The sequence below is a fragment of the Macrotis lagotis genome, chromosome X (genome assembly GCF_037893015.1).
Source record: "Macrotis lagotis isolate mMagLag1 chromosome X, bilby.v1.9.chrom.fasta, whole genome shotgun sequence".
NCBI lineage: Eukaryota > Metazoa > Chordata > Mammalia > Peramelemorphia > Peramelidae > Macrotis > Macrotis lagotis.
In genome coordinates this window covers 383,462,293-383,480,829 of record NC_133666.1, presented here as the reverse complement: position 1 = coordinate 383,480,829, position 18,537 = coordinate 383,462,293, and the positions used below count along the sequence as shown (strand labels likewise).

The 18,537-nt window shown below is 37.4% G+C and overlaps 1 protein-coding gene across 1 annotated transcript in view; it reads right to left on the bottom strand.

Annotated features, from left to right (window-relative positions):
- Positions 1-10,731: 10,731 nt before the first annotated feature.
- The window catches only part of TNFRSF11A (TNF receptor superfamily member 11a), a 123,687-nt gene continuing 115,881 nt past the window's right edge, over positions 10,732-18,537 (bottom strand). Inside the window, exon 10 of the mRNA XM_074208154.1 lies at positions 10,732-14,810. Coding sequence (XP_074064255.1) covers positions 14,398-14,810 — 413 coding nt within the window. The 3' untranslated portion in view covers positions 10,732-14,397. The remainder of the gene's footprint in view (positions 14,811-18,537) is intronic.

The following is an 18,537-nucleotide window of genomic DNA, read 5'->3' as shown; positions in this document are numbered from 1 at the left end:
GGTTATATTGTAGGTCAAAGGATTATTTTGGTTTTTAATTTAGGGCCTCTGACTTTGTGTTCTTATACCAACTAGACCACACACAACCATACTTTAAGTCTTGCTGTACCTATCTGTAAAGTGATATGTATCTCTAAGGTCTCTTACAACTTTAAAATTCTTCCATCTTCAGAGGAAGTCCCTGAAACTTGAGTCTCCAGCTCTGTCCATGTGAAAACAATGAATATAAAACACAGCTCTGCCTTAAAATGAAGGCCTGCCTTTATTTAAAAACAAATAAATAAAAAATAATGTTTCCTTTCCTCCCTCCACAAAGCAAACACAGATTATGCTAATCAAGATTGTCTTATTTTCCCCACTTTTCCAGAACCTTGTTATAACTGCATCTTGTCCTAACTTCACTTGGAGAAAAAAATGTTTTCTCTGGAGAAGAGACAACAGAATCATGATTGGCAATTAGGAAGAGATGGGAAGAAAGCATTGCCTCCAGGTTAGTTGGCTGCCTTGTCCCCCATTGTTACCCTTGTAGCTGCACTTATTCTCAAACCTTCCTCTTTTTCTTGAAGAGCTAGAAGCAACTATTTCAATGACCTCATTTTTACCCCTGAATTAGAGTCTACTGTTTTAAAATTTTTTTAAGCTAAGGTCGAGGGTTCTTTGCCCATTGACACAAAAAATTTATATAAATTTATATATGGATTCTAGTCTTGTAAAATGTAAAACAATTATCACTCTATTATAATTATATGTATTGGTCAGGACTTGAAAATTCATTAGTGTTGGACATTTCTGATAAGGAAACTCTTTCCAAAGAAGATAGACAACTATTCTGCAAATTATCAACTCCAAGAGTTCCCAGGTGTGCTTGGAGGTTAAGGGACTCACTCAGGATCAAATAGTATGTAGAAGAGGTGAGCTTTGAATTCAAGTCTTCTTAAGTTTGCAACTAGACATCTAAGACCTGACATCTACTCTGCCATGCAGTCCTCAATAAATAAATGCTCAAATGCATCTGTGATCTCATCAGTTTGGGAGCTATCTCCACTAATGGAGATCACAATCCCATCTAGGTCTCCCTATTCTATGTTACTCTTGTCTATGTCTTTCAGAAATTTCACCAAGTGATATGCTTTGATGGGTATCCCTACACTTAACATAGGGTCTGATATATAGTAAGAACTTCAGGAATATTATCTATCTATCTACCACTTATCTATTTATCCATCATGTAACTACCATCTGTCTATCTATCATCTATCTACCACCTACCTAACATGCATCTACCTTCTATCCCTTCATCTAATCTATCTGCCTGCCTGTCTGTCTATCTGCCCATCCATTCATCCATCTATCCATCTAACTATATCACCTATCTACCATTACCTACCTATCTATCAATCTATCACCTATCTATTTATGGAGGGCAGTTAGGAGGCACAGTGGATAGAGTATTGACTTTGGAGTCAGCAGGACAGGAGTTTTAAAGTTTACTAGGTGTGTGATCTTAGGCAAGTCACTTAACCCTGATTGCTTTGCATCTCCAGTCGTCCTGATTCATATCTGATCCATGGATTCAGATTACTCTGGAGGGGACAGTAAGGTTGGTGAGTTAACACAGAACCCTTCACTCAAATCCAATTCACATGTTTGTCATGGCATCACCTCCCTGATGTCAAGAACTTCCTTGAGAATGAAGAACATACATCATCATCATCATCATCATCATTTTTCTATCACCTATCTACCACCTATTACTTATCACCTATCACCTATCTACTATATATCTGTCACCTATTTATCATCTACCTACCATCTATCTATTCATCCATTGTCTACCTGTCTATTTTTCTCTATCACCTATCTACCAACTATCTATCCTTCCATTACATCCATCCACAAGTTATCTACCCATCTATTACCTACCTACTCATCTATCACCCGTCTACCATCTAACTATCCACCTATCACCCATCTATATCTATCCATCTAATCTCCTATCTACATCAATCATTCAGTTACCATCTATCAGGAAGGGAAGACAGAGAAAGCTAATCTAAGCTGATATGCAATAAGTTAAAGAGAAAGACCATCATAAGGTGAAGATAAATCATGGCAACTAATCTTTAAGGCATTCACATCCTCCAGACCTCAAAATTTGTAGAACTGAACAGTGACCCTCTTGCTCGGCTTCTGACTTTTTATGTCATCCATCTATCTGTCACCTATCTGCCATCTATCTATCCATCACCTACCATCTAGCTATCCATAATCTGCTGTCTATCTTTCCATCTATCATTCTATCTCTCTCTGACTTCAGAGTCAGAATTTCATCAACAATTTCTTAATAAGTATTTGCCCTCAAGGAGCTTATAATCTAATAAATTTGGGGCCTTCTCAAAGGTCTTCCAGCAGAGGCTGGATGACACCTTGCTGGGGAGGTTGTAGTCAGTATTCTTGATGACCTTCAGGGTACTTTTCAACTTTAGATTCTGTGATTCAACTGGTGTCCATGAAAAAGTCAGAAGCTGAGCAAGAAGAGGGTCACTGTTCATTTCTACAAATTTTGAGGTCTAGAGGATGTGAATGCCTTAAAGATTAGTTGCCATGATTTATCTTCACCTTATGATGGTCTTTCTCTTTAACTTATTGCATATCAGTTTAGATTAGCTTTCTCTGTCTTCCCTTCCTGATTCCTCACTACCATTCACCTTTCCTTTACATTAGGTAAGCCTAATGCAATTTAGTAACTTGAAGCAAAAAAAAGAAACAGGAGATACCCTGATGAGTAATTGGTACACTTCTGCTCCAGGTGAGGCACTCATTTGGCAGCTAGTTGATGCAGAAGAGTGCTGGTATAGGAGTCAGGAAGATTCATCTTTCTGAGTTCAAATCTGGCTGCAGATAATTTTTACTAGCTGTGTGACACTGGGCAAATCATTTAGCCCTTTTGCCTCAGTTTCCTCATCTGTAAAATGAGCCAGAGAAGGAAATGGCATACCACTCCAGGATTTTTGCCAAGAAATCTCAAACTGGATCATGAAGAATCAGACACAACTGAAAATTGATTGACCAAGGAGTTCACTTACTAGAACACATACACTCTATAAAGGCTATATCATTTATAAGTCATTTATGCAATAGAAATGCCACACAATTTTTTCTTGTTATTTGTAACTGAAAGGAAGAAAAATATTTCCATTTTTCCTTCCATATGCCCTTTATAAAATGGATCCACCCCCTAGAGACCAGGACCAAGGAAAAACCCTTGCTCTCTAGGTTCAAGGTGTTGTACATACTTTGATTGCATGTATTTGTCATGTTTGGCCATATATAAATTATATACATATAACATATATATATGAACTAACACACATTTGCTACTAAATTAAGGCATTACTAAGGATTCTCAGTCTATGAAACATGAGTTGTGGCTGTTAAGGTTGTGTTCTCATTTTTTACACACACACACACACACACACATACACATACACATACACATACACATACACATACACAAATCAAAACTAGACTAACTCAACAGGTAGCAAAGTAGGCAAGAGGATTTAGGAACAAGGCTAACGTTGAGTTAGAATTGATCAAGACCACCCCTCCCCATTAAAAACTCCATCACCAAGCACCACAACTCGTTGCTTAAAAAAAGTCTGGGGGCAGCTACGTGGTGCAGTAGATAGAGCACCGGCCCTGGAGTCAGGAGGACCTGAGTTCAAATCCAACCTCAGACACTTAATAATTACCTAGCTGTGTGGCCTTGGGCAAGCCACTTAACCCCATTGCCTTGCAAAATTCTAAAATAAATAAAAAGTCTGCTAGACTGAGTTAAAGCTGAGCTCATTCTGAAGCCTGTCTATGTATTGACTCCTACAATCAATCTTTTTTTTTTTGCAAGACAAATGGCGTTAAGTGGCTTGCCCAAGGCCACACAGCTAGGTCATTATTAAGTGTCTGAGGCTGGATTTGAACCCAGGTCCTCCTGACTCCAGGGCCGGTGCTTTATCCACTGCACCATCTAGCCGCACCTACCAATCAATCTTGAGAGCTATGTTGAGTCTAGTCACCTGGAAAATGTGAACCTCTTTCACTGATTAAATTCACAGGTTGACCAAAAAAGAAATCTAGGCACCAACACAAAAGAGAAAGATGAAAACAGCAGAATGATCTGGCAAGCTGAGGGAGATGGCAGCAGGAGACAGAAATGGAGATGAGATTTAATATAGATAAGCCTAAGATAACAACACCCCAAAGAAACAATAACCAGCCCTGAGCAGATATAAAATTGGAGCTTATTTTAGAAAGTCCTCCAGGAAAAGGAAAAGTCAGAGCTGATGAAGCCTGATGGGAAGCTCCCCCACTCAGGGCTGCTATGTGCTGAGTTCTTCAGACACTGCCAGTGGAGGCTGTAAATCAGAGAGAGTGCAATGCTGTAGAATTTTAGCTCACTTTTAATCAGGCAAGTCTGAGAATGAAGGTTTGGCAGGAAATATTCTTTCATACTAATAAGATGACCAAATCTGGAAAGAATATAAAATAGTATTGAAATAACCCATCATCTAGAAAATATGAGTGAAAGTCATAGGTCACATTCTCATCTCCTAAGCATCATTCCAACTGTAGAGGAGCAATTGCCAGTGACTGCCCCCTAAGATCCTAGGGGAAAGTAAGCCAGGGTTCAACTGAGCATGCTTTCACCTCTCTCTCTGTTTCTCCAAAGGTCCACTCATGTAACTTTTGGATTATTGATAGTGAGTGAGTCACTTAACTCATCTGCCTCAATTTTCTATAAGAAATCTTAGAATTCCCTCATTTTACAATTAGAGAATTGAGATCTCAATAGTTAAGTGATTTCACCAAGGTCACACAGGGAACAAAATTTTTCTTTCTGGGACCAATTTGGTCCCAATCTTTCCTTCCCCAAGGTATTTGTCTCTTTTGGTGGTAGGTACAGTGAAAAACAATTCTGAATTTGGAGTGAGAAGACCTGGTTTTAAAGCCTAGCTCTCCCTCTAACCCTAGGCAATTCACTTAACTATTCTAGATCATTTTCTCATCTACAAAATGTAGGGGATGGATTATTAGGCTCCTAAAGTCTCTAAATCTATCACTTTGGAAGTCTTTTTCTCTTATCAAAATTCCTTTTATTTTAGTGGGCAAGGTGATGCTTATCCTACATTCTTGAAGAAGACCATGATGCCAGGGAGTTGACATAATTGGATTTGAGTGTGTGTGTGGGGGGGCTGTGCTAAATCACCAGCCTCACTTTCTCCTCCAGAACCATCTGGGTCCAATAGCCAGGATGACTGGAGATGGCTCTGGAAGTGAGACAATCAAGGTTAAGTGACTTGCCCAAGGTCACACGTCTAATGTGTATTAAGTATCTGAAGTCAGATTTGAACTCTGGTCCTCCTGACTCCAGAGTTGGTGCTATATCTATTGTATCCCTTAGCCACCCCAGCAGGCAAGGTATCAGCTAGGAGGCAATACAAAAAAAAAAATCTGATTAAAGAAATTCATGTTGTGTTGTGAATATCCTAAGTCATATTAGCATTTAAAAAGAGGAACTTTTTAAAGCATTCCCTAATTGGTAGAAAGTGTGAGGCAGATATTTTGGGGAAACAGCTGTGATATTGAAAGAGGATTAGGTTTGGAAACATAAGGCATGCCTATGGCTGTTCACTCTGACATGGATTGGTCCTGACTTTGAGTAAGTCAAGGTAATAAGGTAATGCAGTGGATGGGGCATTGGTCCAGGAATCAGAAAGACTTGGGTACAAATCTAGCTTCAGACACTAGCTATGTGACCATGAATGAGTCACCTAACTCATCTGCCTCAGTTTCCTCAGCTATAAAATGGAGATAATCATAGCATCTTCCTCACAGAGTGGCTGTGAAGATCAAATGAGATAATAATGCTTATTCCTTTCCTTCCCTTCCCCCCATTTAAGGTCACTGCACCTCTTTTTCCTCATCTGTATAACTGGAATAAGAATTCCCACTTATCTATTAAGATTTTTTTGTTTGTTTTTGTAAGGCAGTGGGGTTAAATGACTTTCCCAAGGTCACACAGCTAGGTAATTATTAAGTGTCTGAGACCAAATTCAAGCTCAGGTCCTCCTGACTCCAGGGCCCATGATCTATCCACTGTGCTACTTAGCTGACTGCTATCAAGATATTTTTAAAAAGGAGATTTGGAATGAAAACCCCCTCAGAAAAGGCTGTAGAAAGGGTCCAACTTATCAAGAATGTAGGACAATCATCACCATGTTATACCAACCATTATTAAACAGAGGATCCCACTTCCCTAGGGTCATTCATTTTGAGCCTGCACACATCAGAAGAGGGGTTGGTTACACCATTGATCCAATAGTTAGGGGCTTTGAATTTTGAAAATGATTCTATTTTCTAGAAAGTCTCTTTCTCTTTTCTCTGTATGTGAATCCATTTGTTTTGTCTTCAAAAATTCTCTCCTTTGAGCTGTAATGAATAACACTTAGCATTCCTAAAGGACTGTTAATTTGATAATATAATTGGATAGTCAACAAACTGTTGACAGTCAAAGGAAGAGTCTCCCTTTATACAATCTGGTTATAGGCTAACCTATCTAAAGAAACTCACTTTCTCCCTTGCCTCCTGATAAAATATATAATTCCCTTCTTTCTCCCTTACTCATTTTATTCTAATCATGAGAGTTAGTTGGATTTGATTCCATGGTAAATTAACCTGGGAGGAATATGCTTTTTCAGTCCCTGGAGCTCATCAAAAGGAAAGTACTATTTCTCCTGTGGGGCAGATCCACCAGATGTTGACTATTTAACTGCTGCCTGAGAAAGTCATTCCAGGTAAGCCCAAGAATCTTTGGCATGCCAGCAGATTTGTGTTTACAGGTGGACACCAATGACCTTTGAAGTCATTTTGACTCTAAGCTTGGAGAGCAGTAGCTATTTATATGTTCAGGTCATGGAAAACTCAACTAAAAGGTTCATATTTTTCCTGCTAAAATGCAATTCTTTAGATACTCTGATTTAGTTTTGATTTCTTCTTCATGCAGTAGAGAGGGAAAACTCAAGACACAAAGAAAGAAATTCTAATTTCCAGTAGCCTTGTTAAAGATGAATTTTGAAATCAAGCAGGGAGTGGTGATTTTTTAATCTATCCAGTTGCCATTTTTAACAGTCTAAAATAGCTTTGATGACTGCTGTCAGTCTTGAAACAGTATTCTCCTGGGCTCAGTGCCTATGTCCATAGCCTCAGGGAACAATGCTGTCACTGTTGGGAAAGGTCATGCAGCAGCAGGAAGTATTTTTTTAAGCTGAACTTGTTGGACCATTTGAAACCAAAGCTTACTCTGCTCTACCTCAGCCCCTGGATTCCTTCTGTAAGAGATAGGGGTTTGTAAGGTTTCAGAATATAAACTAGATGAAGGAGACTTGGAATGAAAACCCCTTCAGAAAAGGCTGTAGAAAGGGTCCAACTTATTAACAGGTTTGTTGGAAATTAAGAACACATTTTTTCATAGGTACAAGCTACTCCTAATAAACAGTAGCTTGGGTCTGAGATCTGTCCACAAAAACCTAATGACCTGTAATATACTGAAAGTATAATTTTCAGACTATTTAAACTACTTCTATTCACCATTTAGAACATTTCTAAGGAAAAATATATTTTGATTTCAAAAAGAAATACATCTTCCTCAGCATCTATATGGAAGAGGGATTGGGGGTTATCTGTCGAGGGAAATGGAGGAAAAATTGGAAAAAAAGGAAGATGGACACTCTGGAGCTCTGCTAATACCTTTTTACACCCCGAGAAGGAAAAATATTTCTCTATACTTCCCTCTAGATGAGAAAGCATTTGTCTAGATCAGTCTGCTCAGGTGTTCTTACTTGGGGGAAGAAACAGCAGCTGGTCTTCAGGCATTAGCCAGGCTTGAGCTTCTATCATGCCCAGTGTATATGTATGAGATCTTGGTAACTCACACTTTCTTGCTGATTATTTGTATGGATAGATCCTTTATATGTTGTGTTCACAAATTCTGACCTGTTTGTAATTAGGGAAATCAAAGATAATCAGTAGAGAGGCCATAAAGGGGGGGCGGATTTGAAGACAACAACAGTAGTCAGATTCTATCTGAAAGTTCAATCTGGAGAATTTCCTTATGGTCAGGCTAACAAAAAAGTTCACTAGTGGGACAAAATATGACCTGGCAGAGTCATTAAATGAAACTGCCTTTTTATGAAATGGCATCAGGTATTAAAGATTTTTTCCATGGGCATAGTGGTAAGCTTATATATTCTTATATAAGTGGTAAACTTATGTAAGCTTATATATTTGGCATGCTTGACTTAAGGGAATGGTTTTAATGTATCTCATCATTGTGTGAAAATACAGCTTTTTGGCTTTCAAGGATTAGAAGTACTGACTAGAGGAGCTCCTGCAGAGATAGAAGCCTCTTAGGTTTTGACATGAAAATGTTTCTTTCTTTTATTCCCTTCGAAAATAGTACATCTGGAGGAAGTGGAATTCAAGTGAAAAAATGATAACAATAATTTGCATTTATAAAGCAATATATGGTTTGAAATATACTTTTCTCATAACCCTGAGAGGTGGTACAAATATCATTATTACCATTTTACAGATGGAGAAGCTCAAGATTTATATAACTTGCCTACAGTCACATGACTAACATTGAAGTGGGAACTTCAACCTAGGTCTTCTAACACCAAACTCTGGTAGTTTGGGGTAGGAAAACATAAGGAATCGGAGTCAGATATAAACTATTATAGTATTCATTTTAAACCCATTTCAAGGTAGTCTATTTTATGTGTATTTATTAAGCACTTACTATCAGGAGACTGGGGGAATACAGTTGTAAGCTATCTGGTATAACACAGGGGAAAACCTATGGATCTATGAATATGCCACCTATTTAAGTTAATTTTCAAGAAGCCTAAGTTAGACCAGTCTTCTTATTCCTGTATCCCCTAGAGTACCTCCTGAGTAAAGTCTTTGCTGACACCTCCCAATCCCTCTTCAGGAAAGGTTTCCAGCATTTGAAATGGACTTTAAAGGCAGCAAAGTAGAATAGTGTATATAGACTGATAAGATCTGGAGTTGGGAAGACTCACCTCCTTGAATTCAAATCTGACCTCAGGCACTTTTTATTAGCTATGTGATCCTGGGCAAGTCACTTAACCCAGCTGGCCTCAGTTTCCTCATCTATAAAATGGATTTGGAGAAATGATAAACCATTCCAGTATCTTGTCAAGAAAACTCCAAATGGGGGTCACAAAAAGACACTGACTGAAAAAATCACTGAACAACAAAAAATTTATTAGAAGAGGGAAAGATTGAGCATTCTAATCATAAGCAAGAGATTGAGAAAAGGTAAAGAGGTAGCAAAGCATATGATAGGTTTCCTTGAGTTTAGCAAGGAGAGAAATACAGGATAGTGTCAGATTGTGGAGGCCTTTGAATGCCAAATATTTATGTGTGTGTGTGTGTGTGTGTGTGTGTGTGTGTGTGTGTGAGAGAGAGAGAGAGAGAGAGAGAGAGAAATGCTGGGAATGATGGGAGGGACACAAGAAGAGAGTGGCAATAGGAATATCATAAAAAATGAGAAAACAGCATTAGAATGTAAGCTTTGTGAAAGTAGAGACTGTTTAATTTTATAGTACATATTAATAAATGCTTCCCTTATTGATTTCAAGTAGAAAATATAATTCAGAATGAATAAAGATATGGAAGTGGTATTGAGAATATTTAGGAGATAGAGCCAACCAATTTAGCTAGAAAAGAAGAAAGGAAAGATTGTGAGATATGCCTGGAAAAATAGAGTGAAGTCTAATTATTTAAAAAAAAAACTTGAATACAAAGGAGTTTGGCATTTATTCAAGAGGTAATCAAGAGACATTGAATATTTTTGATGAGTATAATGATAGAATGACCATATTGTAGCAGAAAGTAAGCTCTCATAAGTCCTAACAAGATGAAAAGACTCAATTTTGACCTGGTGGCAGACTCTATGTTAAGGACCAAGCTCATTTAATTTAAAGATGCAATCCCTAGAAGTTCACTTATCAGAGAATGAATCTCAATCTCATTTTTGAAATTATCTATTAAGGTGTAGAGAGATGGGTTAAATGCCTTCACCAATAAAATCAGAGATCTTTTGATTATAGAAGAATGTGCAATTATGTATTTCTTGGGTCTTGGACTCGAATTGCATTCAGCTCCTCAGGATAGTAGTAGAAAAGGATTATTACCGAAGTTGTAATTTAAGCTTCGGGCTATGATAGAGACTAATGCATTACAAATTCTAGTTCTGCCTTTACGGGCACTTTCAGTTACTGCCTAAGTTTCAGTCACCCATGTTGTAAAATCGTTCAGCCTACATCTTGCCCAGGCTAATTATCATTACTTTGCAGCTCGATAAAGCTTTATGTTTGCAAACTACTTCAACACTGTTTTTATTGATTATTCCTCTCAGCAGCCTAAGAAACGGATTCAAAAGGCTGAATCACCAAGAAAATGCAGTAAACTCTATTGCCCTGCTTCCTTGTTCTTGTTTTTATACAGAGCTTAAAGAAAAAAATAGCTACTACAGTGTCTGGTTTCTTTCAAGTGGTTGGCCCTTCTTTGGGTCTCTTCTAGAGTCTTTCCTATAAAGTTTTCTTTTTTTTCTGCCATCAAAATAGAATGTCCAAACTAATTAAAACAAATTGGCTTAAAGATTTATTTGCATTTTTTTCCATCCCCTTCCCATTTCCACCAGAATTTAGGACAACATTCCATGATTATCTCCATTCTAAGCATAGTTTTCTGCAGCATTATTCAGATGAGGTATAGTGCAGTGGATAGAGAACCCACCTCAGTAGTAAAATTGAGGTTTCAAGGTCATCTCTGATACACAATAGTTTTGTGACACTGGATGAGTCCCTTAATCTCTCAAAAGCCTAGAAAACTTTCTTAAACTCTTAACTTGCAGAGAAGGTGCTAAAGATGCTAGCCTACATAGGAAGAGGGAGTCCCTCACTTTTAAGAATTCTTTATATGAATAAAATCATAGACTTAGTCCATTACTGTATTATCATAACTTCTCATATAGCAAAAAGAAACTCAAAACAACCTTTTTTTCCCCCCTTGAGGCCAAATGAACTTATTGAAAGCTGTTACTCTCTCCTAACATTGTAAATGCCAACAAACTTTGTTGAATTAATCAGCTGGTGAATACTAAATCTCTAACCACTCATGCAAAAAGAGACAAACTCCTTTACTCATTCTGCCCAAGTACAAAACAATTCTATCAGTCTTCTGGATTTTATATAAATACAATTTTTGATTATCTGTCCAAATGGAAAAGAATGACTATGTATTATAGAGCATAGGATTCTAGAGTTGGGAAGTGCTTTACAGGTCATCCCTCTTTGGTACCCTGCTCAGTGGACTAGGCCACAGCAAGCAGTCTTGCAACCTCTTGGAACACAAGGAATTCAAGCATCATTTGTATTTCTAAACATTATTTGTACTTGGCTTTAGAATGAAATTTTTGTGTTTATATAATTTCACTTAAGTTCAAGGAATTCACAATGCTTCCAGCTAAATTAGTTAGGGCCACTAAACATGCTAACTCAGGAGGACTTGGAAATTGTGCCCCTCTAAGATCCTTCTCACTCCTTAAGATTCCACTGTCTATAAATTATTGGTCCGCTTTGTCAGCTTCTTCCACTTTCATAGCTGTCTCAGCTTCTCACCACAGGCTGGACAATGCCCCCTACTGGATGCTGAGGGTAGGCACTCATTTTATAATTATTTTTATGAATTGACATATTGTAGGGGCATTATCATAGAATTCATAAGGGAAGATGTGTGGCTGGTTCATACTTTTTCCCTTCCAACATTTCATAGTAGGTAACTTGAGCAGAGTTATCTGGTAAAGTCAAGAAAGAAATAAGCTAAATAGAAAAGATGATCATATTAACGAGCAGCAGCTTCTATCCAATTTCTCTGGTGAGAGGACCAAGACTGAAGATAGTGGAGATAGGAAGTAGAGAGATGTACACGTGAAAAAAAGTAAATGGTCTTATAAAGAGTAATAATTCATTAAGCTATGAAAATGCAACATTTTGGGTCAAATGTCATTTTGATATTTTTAACAACCTTTCACCAATTTCTATTCTCATTCTGATTTCATCAGTACTATACATCTCTGTGGTACATAGTGGTTTCAGGTATAGACTTACCTTTCCCAATGATTGATTTTTAATTTCTTTTTATTTTTGCATCATCATTAAGACCAACCAGGGGTCATGAAAGAAAAAACCTATCTCCTGTATTTTATAGCATTTTCCATTAAGGATCTCAAAGTGCCTTCCAAACTTCCCTCTCCCATTTTCATAATTCTATGGAGGAAAAATATGATAGGTATCATTGTTTGGGTGGGAGGTTACAGATTTGTGGTCTCAATGGTGTGGGGGGGAAATTTCCTCTACCAATTCATATCAGTAGTTGCTCTGCAACTTTAGTCTTAGAGAGCTGTCAGGGGCTCTGCAAAGTTAAGGAACTTGCCCAGAATCTCATACCCAGTAACATGTCAGAAGCAGGATTTGAACTTCGGTCTTTCTCCCTCAGAGGACTAACTTTCTGGACACTGTGCCATACATGTCTCTATCCTTTCTTTTAAGTTAGAAAATGAAGGCACAGAGTTTTGATTCATACTAATTGGAAGAAACTGACAGTAAAAGCAACCCAGTTGGCTCAGAACTCTGGGGTCATAGCATTCCAAAGTATTAAAGTTGTAAGGAGGCTTAAGGAAATCAACCATCTTCTCTTCATCATTTTATGGTCTCTGACTGCTTTTCCAAAAAGCCACTCAAGGATCATAATTCATGGTGATTGAAATTTTTTTCTTGTCATTTAATGGCCAAAAAAACAAAAGCAAACAAACAAAAACTCCCTCTAGCACAAGATTGTCAAACAGCACCCAACAATGCAATTATCTTCTAGAATGTCTATCTGTTAGTTCTTTTAAGAATTACGAAAGCTTGACTCCAAGTGAGGAAGAGCAGAAGATTTCAAGGGGAAATTTTTTCTTTATCTCCTGTTTTAAAAAAATGGGAAAAACTGAAAAAACTCAAAAGGAAAACTTTTGTTCTCAAATTTTCCAATTTTTTCCCAAAGTTTCTTTTTAAAATTTTTACCCCCAAAGAATTTAACACAGAAACACGTACAACCTTAGATCTGGTGTTTTAATGGATCTCAGAAGGAAACTATCAACCCTAATGATTTACAGATGAAGAAACTGAGGTCAGAAAGATTAAGTAACTTGCTCAGGGCCACAAAGGTAGGAAGTATGCAGAGGGGGGATTTGAACCCAAGCCCTCTGATTTCACTAGCTACTACACTAGAAAGTGATTTTTCCATTGAACCAGTCTTCTTCTTTGACTGATTCCTCAAAGGGTTATTAAACATGAAGATGTTTAATCTATATAAAAAGGGGAGAACTAAAGTAGAAAGAAGGCACCTCTTAGAAATGTTGAGAAGTGGTCACAAAAAAGAGAAAGCAGAGAATAGCTGAGAGAGAAAGTGTACAAATACACATCAGAAGAAAGTCATGTTGTCACCAAGATGCTGTCAAAAAAGTCACAATAGGAGAAATGATAGGTAAATCAACAAAAAGGAAGTACAGGCAGTTGAGGATGGAGATAAATGTAAATGAAGGAGCAGCATGAGCTGATGGTATTAACCATCATGAGAACTGTAAATTCAATGGGCAGAGCTATAGTTACCAGAAATACAAAAATAACTTTAAAAATTAAACAAATTTGTGAAGAACGAGGTAGAAAGAGTGTCATAGATTTTAAAATAAAAGGGAAAAGACTAAAAGAGGACAGAGTATAAAGATTAAGAATGAGCCAAATAGCAAACTCTTGAATTATAGAAGGATTTTTGGTGATGACCATAAATCTATGAGTCATAGGTGAGTAAACTCCAACCTACTGTCCATTCCCTAGATTCCTATTTTTGATTCTACTTGTGAATTAGCATTTATTCAGTATGCTGGTATTTTCCAAAGATGAAAACTGGTTGTTTGTAGATTTGAATTTGACATCCCAGATCTATGCTCATTAGGTTATATGTATGGGTGTAAATATGACAGGGGATAAACAGGGAGAAAATTATTAGAATCACTGAACCTTGGAGATGAATAAGACTTTACAAGTTACCTAGTATGAACCCCTCACTCTACAGAGGAAGCAGTCTGAGGTCATATGGCTAGTTAGTAGCAGACTTGAGACTAGATCCCAAGTCTCCTGATTCTGGGGCTAGTGCTTTTTAAAGTTATGACACCCTTTCAGAAAAGTCAGAGGCAGTGTTAAGTTCTCATCACTGCCAAGCTTTCAGGGAACGGGATTTGGGTCTTCCTTCCTCTTGCACAGGTTGAGAGGCTGAGCTCTGGTTACTCTCTCTATCAGGACCATGTCGGGTTTCCTCTTGAATCCTTTGTCCTGATTGTCGTGTATGTTCTCTTAAGCAGTTCTGCACTTTATCCTTAGAAGAGCTCTCCAAGGAGCTCTCAGCACATTTCTCTTTGAAATTGAGATCATTCCCTGCAAAAGTGTCACAGCGGTTCAGGTTCTCCTCTTGCACTGGGCTGCCAACATTATCCCCTGCAGTTCCTGGGATGGTGGGACCCTCCTGGGAGTTTTGACTAACGTAGACTACGATGATATCTCCCTTGAAATTCATTACTTGCCCACTTGAAATAAATGTAGAGTTACTGTTTCCAGTCACATTTCCTAGGATGGAGAAAAAAGAAAAAAGCAGACATAGAGATGATTAATATTTTCTCAGTGAGAATGCTGTCTTGTGAGGGGAATATTTCCAAGCTGAATATTTGGCGGTGGCTTACTATTCCTTTGGCAGGCTACAGAGGCACTCTCATGATGGATGCTTCCTATCAAGCCCCTTAATTAACGCCCAATATTTCCTATCTAAGAACTGAATTTGTCATCTTAATGGGACGGGCTGAAGGAAGGCAGCAAAGAAATATGTCTCTTTGCCAATGAGGTCTTGAAAACTAGAGGCAAACTTAAGGGATATAAGTTCTTTCTTCTAACCACCTCAGGGATTGGAAAATGCTCTAGGTAACTAAATCCATGGGATACCAGGGAGGGTCCCCACATGTCTCCTTATGTTTGACCCAAGAGAAAAAAGTCAGATGATTAATATAGTCATAGGGGCATAGAGAAGCCACAAGAGAAAAAAGGGTGATCATCATTCAGTAGCTATACATTGATCTTTTGACAACTAATCCTTGGTGAGATAATTGCCCTATTCCACCAGCATTTATTGGTACTGTACTAGGTTTTGGGATATTAAGACAAAAACAAAAGTCTGCCCTCAAGTAGTTTATATTCAATTGTTATACAAGCTCCTTGAAGACAGACTTTTGTTTTTGCCAGCATCTGGCATCATTCCTCACAACCCCTGTGTTGGACAAAGGAAGAATTTTTTTGAAAAAGAGTAAAGTAAAAATAAAAAAGGGGTCATAAAACTGGGAAAATATCCTTTACTTCTTTAATGTTCAGTTTTCTGGCACTTTGAATATGACTATGTCATGTCTTGCTCCAGGGAGGAATTATGGTCTGAGATGATGGAATAAAGGAATGTAAAGAGTCTAGGTATAAGGGGTCAGCAAAATGGCTCAGTTATCCAACAGAAATGAATGAATATGCTTTCATGACAGTTACAGAATATTTTAGGAAGAAGGGGCAATTCAGAAGGAATCTATGAATCATGTTCTAAAATATTTTATTTTGGCACATTTGAATTAATTATTGTGTGCAAAGTAAATGAAAAGACTGACTTCTAAGATCCCTAAGATTTATTAGCATTGATTTAAGTACTGGCGTAGCTTTCCTAATAGGTAAATGATGCTTGTAAGACATTTATATCTTGACTACCCAGTCTTTCAGGTCTTAATTCTCTCTCTCTCTCTCTCTCTCTCTCTCTCTCTCTCTCTCTCTCTCTCTCTCTCTCTCTCTTAAGGTTTTTGCAAGGCAAATGAGGTTAAGTGGCTTGCCCAAGGCCACACAGCTAGGTAATTAAGTGTCTGAGGTCAGATTTGAACTCAGGTACTCCTGACTCCAGGGCCGGTGCTTTATCCACTGCGCTACCTAGCCGCCCCTTCTTAATTCTCTCTTGCCTGGATTATTGCAGTAGTATTCTAATTGGCTTCCCAATCTCTGCTCAAAAAGTTTCAGTGATTCATTACATCCATCTATCCATCTATCTGTCTATTTATCTGTCTGTCTAGACTTTGTGCCTGACCTCAGAGCATTCTGAGCTCATATTGGTCTGATCAGCCACACTATATGTCTCAAATATAATGATGTTATTTTGGTCTTCTTCAATAATGAAGGACAAGCACCAACTACACACACACACACACACACACACACACACACACACACGCACGCATGTGCACACACATATACACATTCGCGTGCCTGAGGACAGGGACTATTTCATTTTTAGACTTTGTAACTCCAATAACTAGCCCAGTGCCTGGCAGAAAGAAGGTACTTATTAAATGCCTTCAAATAAAATGCTTCTAAGAATTATGATTTCATGGTCATCCAGTATTTATTATCATTATTTCCTTCCCTAAATTCTTCTTTTAAAGTTTTATTTTGGCATGGAGTGTCTATGTATAATAGACATTTAATAAATACTTGTGGATTAATTATCTTATGGTGTCTGGGATGAAACTCAAGTTCCTCTTCTCAGTATTGAAAGACTTTCACACTCTGGTTCCAACCTCCCTTGCTGGACCCCATTTCATATTACTCTCCCTCAAACAGTCTGCAGGTACTACTAGCTATTTCCATAAACTCTGCATGCCATCAGCAAACAATTCTGAGTTTCCTTCAGAGTTCAGTTCCAGGGCCACCTCATACCCTAGACTTCTCATGATCTATCAGCCACTGAAATTCTTTTGCAAGTAATTATCCACATGGATGGTTTTTCACTCAGTAGAAACAAAGTTCTTTGAAGGTAGGAATTGTTTTTATCTTGGTGTCTGTATCCCAGACTCTAAAACTGTAGCTACCATACAGTAAGTACTTTAAAAATGTTAAGTTGAATTACTATTATTTTCTGGTACAAGGTCTAGAAATAGAACACTTTCAAGTCTCCTGTGAAGTTTGCTATATAAGGAAGAATGAAATAAAGACATTTATGTGGAGATTTGAGATTTTAAATGGAGGAAAAAGGTCTTTCTAGAGACCTAATGTTTTAAATGAACAGATTTAAAAGGAATTGAAGATAATTTGGAGCTGTTTGCAAGTCCATGAAATTTTTTTTTTAAGAAACTAGAGCCTTCCTAAAAAAAAAAAAGAAAAGAAACTAGAGCTTTATTACAAATAAGCTAAGGAATAGGGAATGTTACCTCATAGAAGAAAAAAAATTGTAGAAAGGTTAAGAGTATCTGAAAGACAGTTATGTAGAAAGACAGGATTTTAATAGTTAATAAACAGAAAAGACTACCTTATAATGTCAAGAGTAAAGATCAGTAAAGATCTTTAAATTGGGGAGACTAGATGGGTCATTTATTTTATTTCATTTTTTTTAGATATTTTTTTTCCAAGGCAAATGGGGTTAAGTGGCTTGCCCAAGGCCACACAGCTAGGTAATTATTAAGTGTCTGAGACCGGATTTGAACCCAGGTACTCCTGACTCCAAGGCCTGTGCTTTATCCACTACGCCACCTAGCCACCCCGATGGGTCATTTATTGATAATGTTTGAATATCACTGACTTGGGGTTGTATTAAATTATTTAAGATTTTCCTAAATTCTGGTACTCTATGATTCTAAATTAATTTTCTACTGAAAAGGAACTGTAGATTAATTCTCATAAGAAAAGTAACTTAATTTCTCTGAGCTTCAGTTTCCTTACTGGAAAATGAGGAAGTTGGACTTTAAAATCTCTTCTGTTTCTAAATCTATGAAAGATATATTTATCCAATATATGGCAGAGTTTATTCCCTTTTTAAAAAATGTAATGCCAATTTTCCTGTTCAACTAACTTGCTGTATTTTATAAAGAGAATCTCACTTCCTATTTAACATACAAATTCATATAATTTTCCTCTTTACAGAAAACTTAATATAGTTTGGTTAATTGAGAAGAATGTGCGTGTGTGTGTGTGTGTGTGTGTTAAGGCAAAGATGATCCCATTTCTAGTCATATTACTACACTGATGAATTAGTGCTATGCCATACTATAACAAATGAGTCATTTTGGTACAGGAAACATGAGGGCAAAAAAAAATTAGTAGTAACCATGCAAAACAAATTTTTTATATTCTGAGATAATATCTAGATACTATATACATTAGGGTATTTAGAAGCCTTGGCATCCATCAACAAAATTTATAGCATATCACTTTTTCATCAAAAGGATAACTTTAATTAATTTTTGTCAGATCAATGATAGTTAAAAGAATATGAGCCTGAATGAAC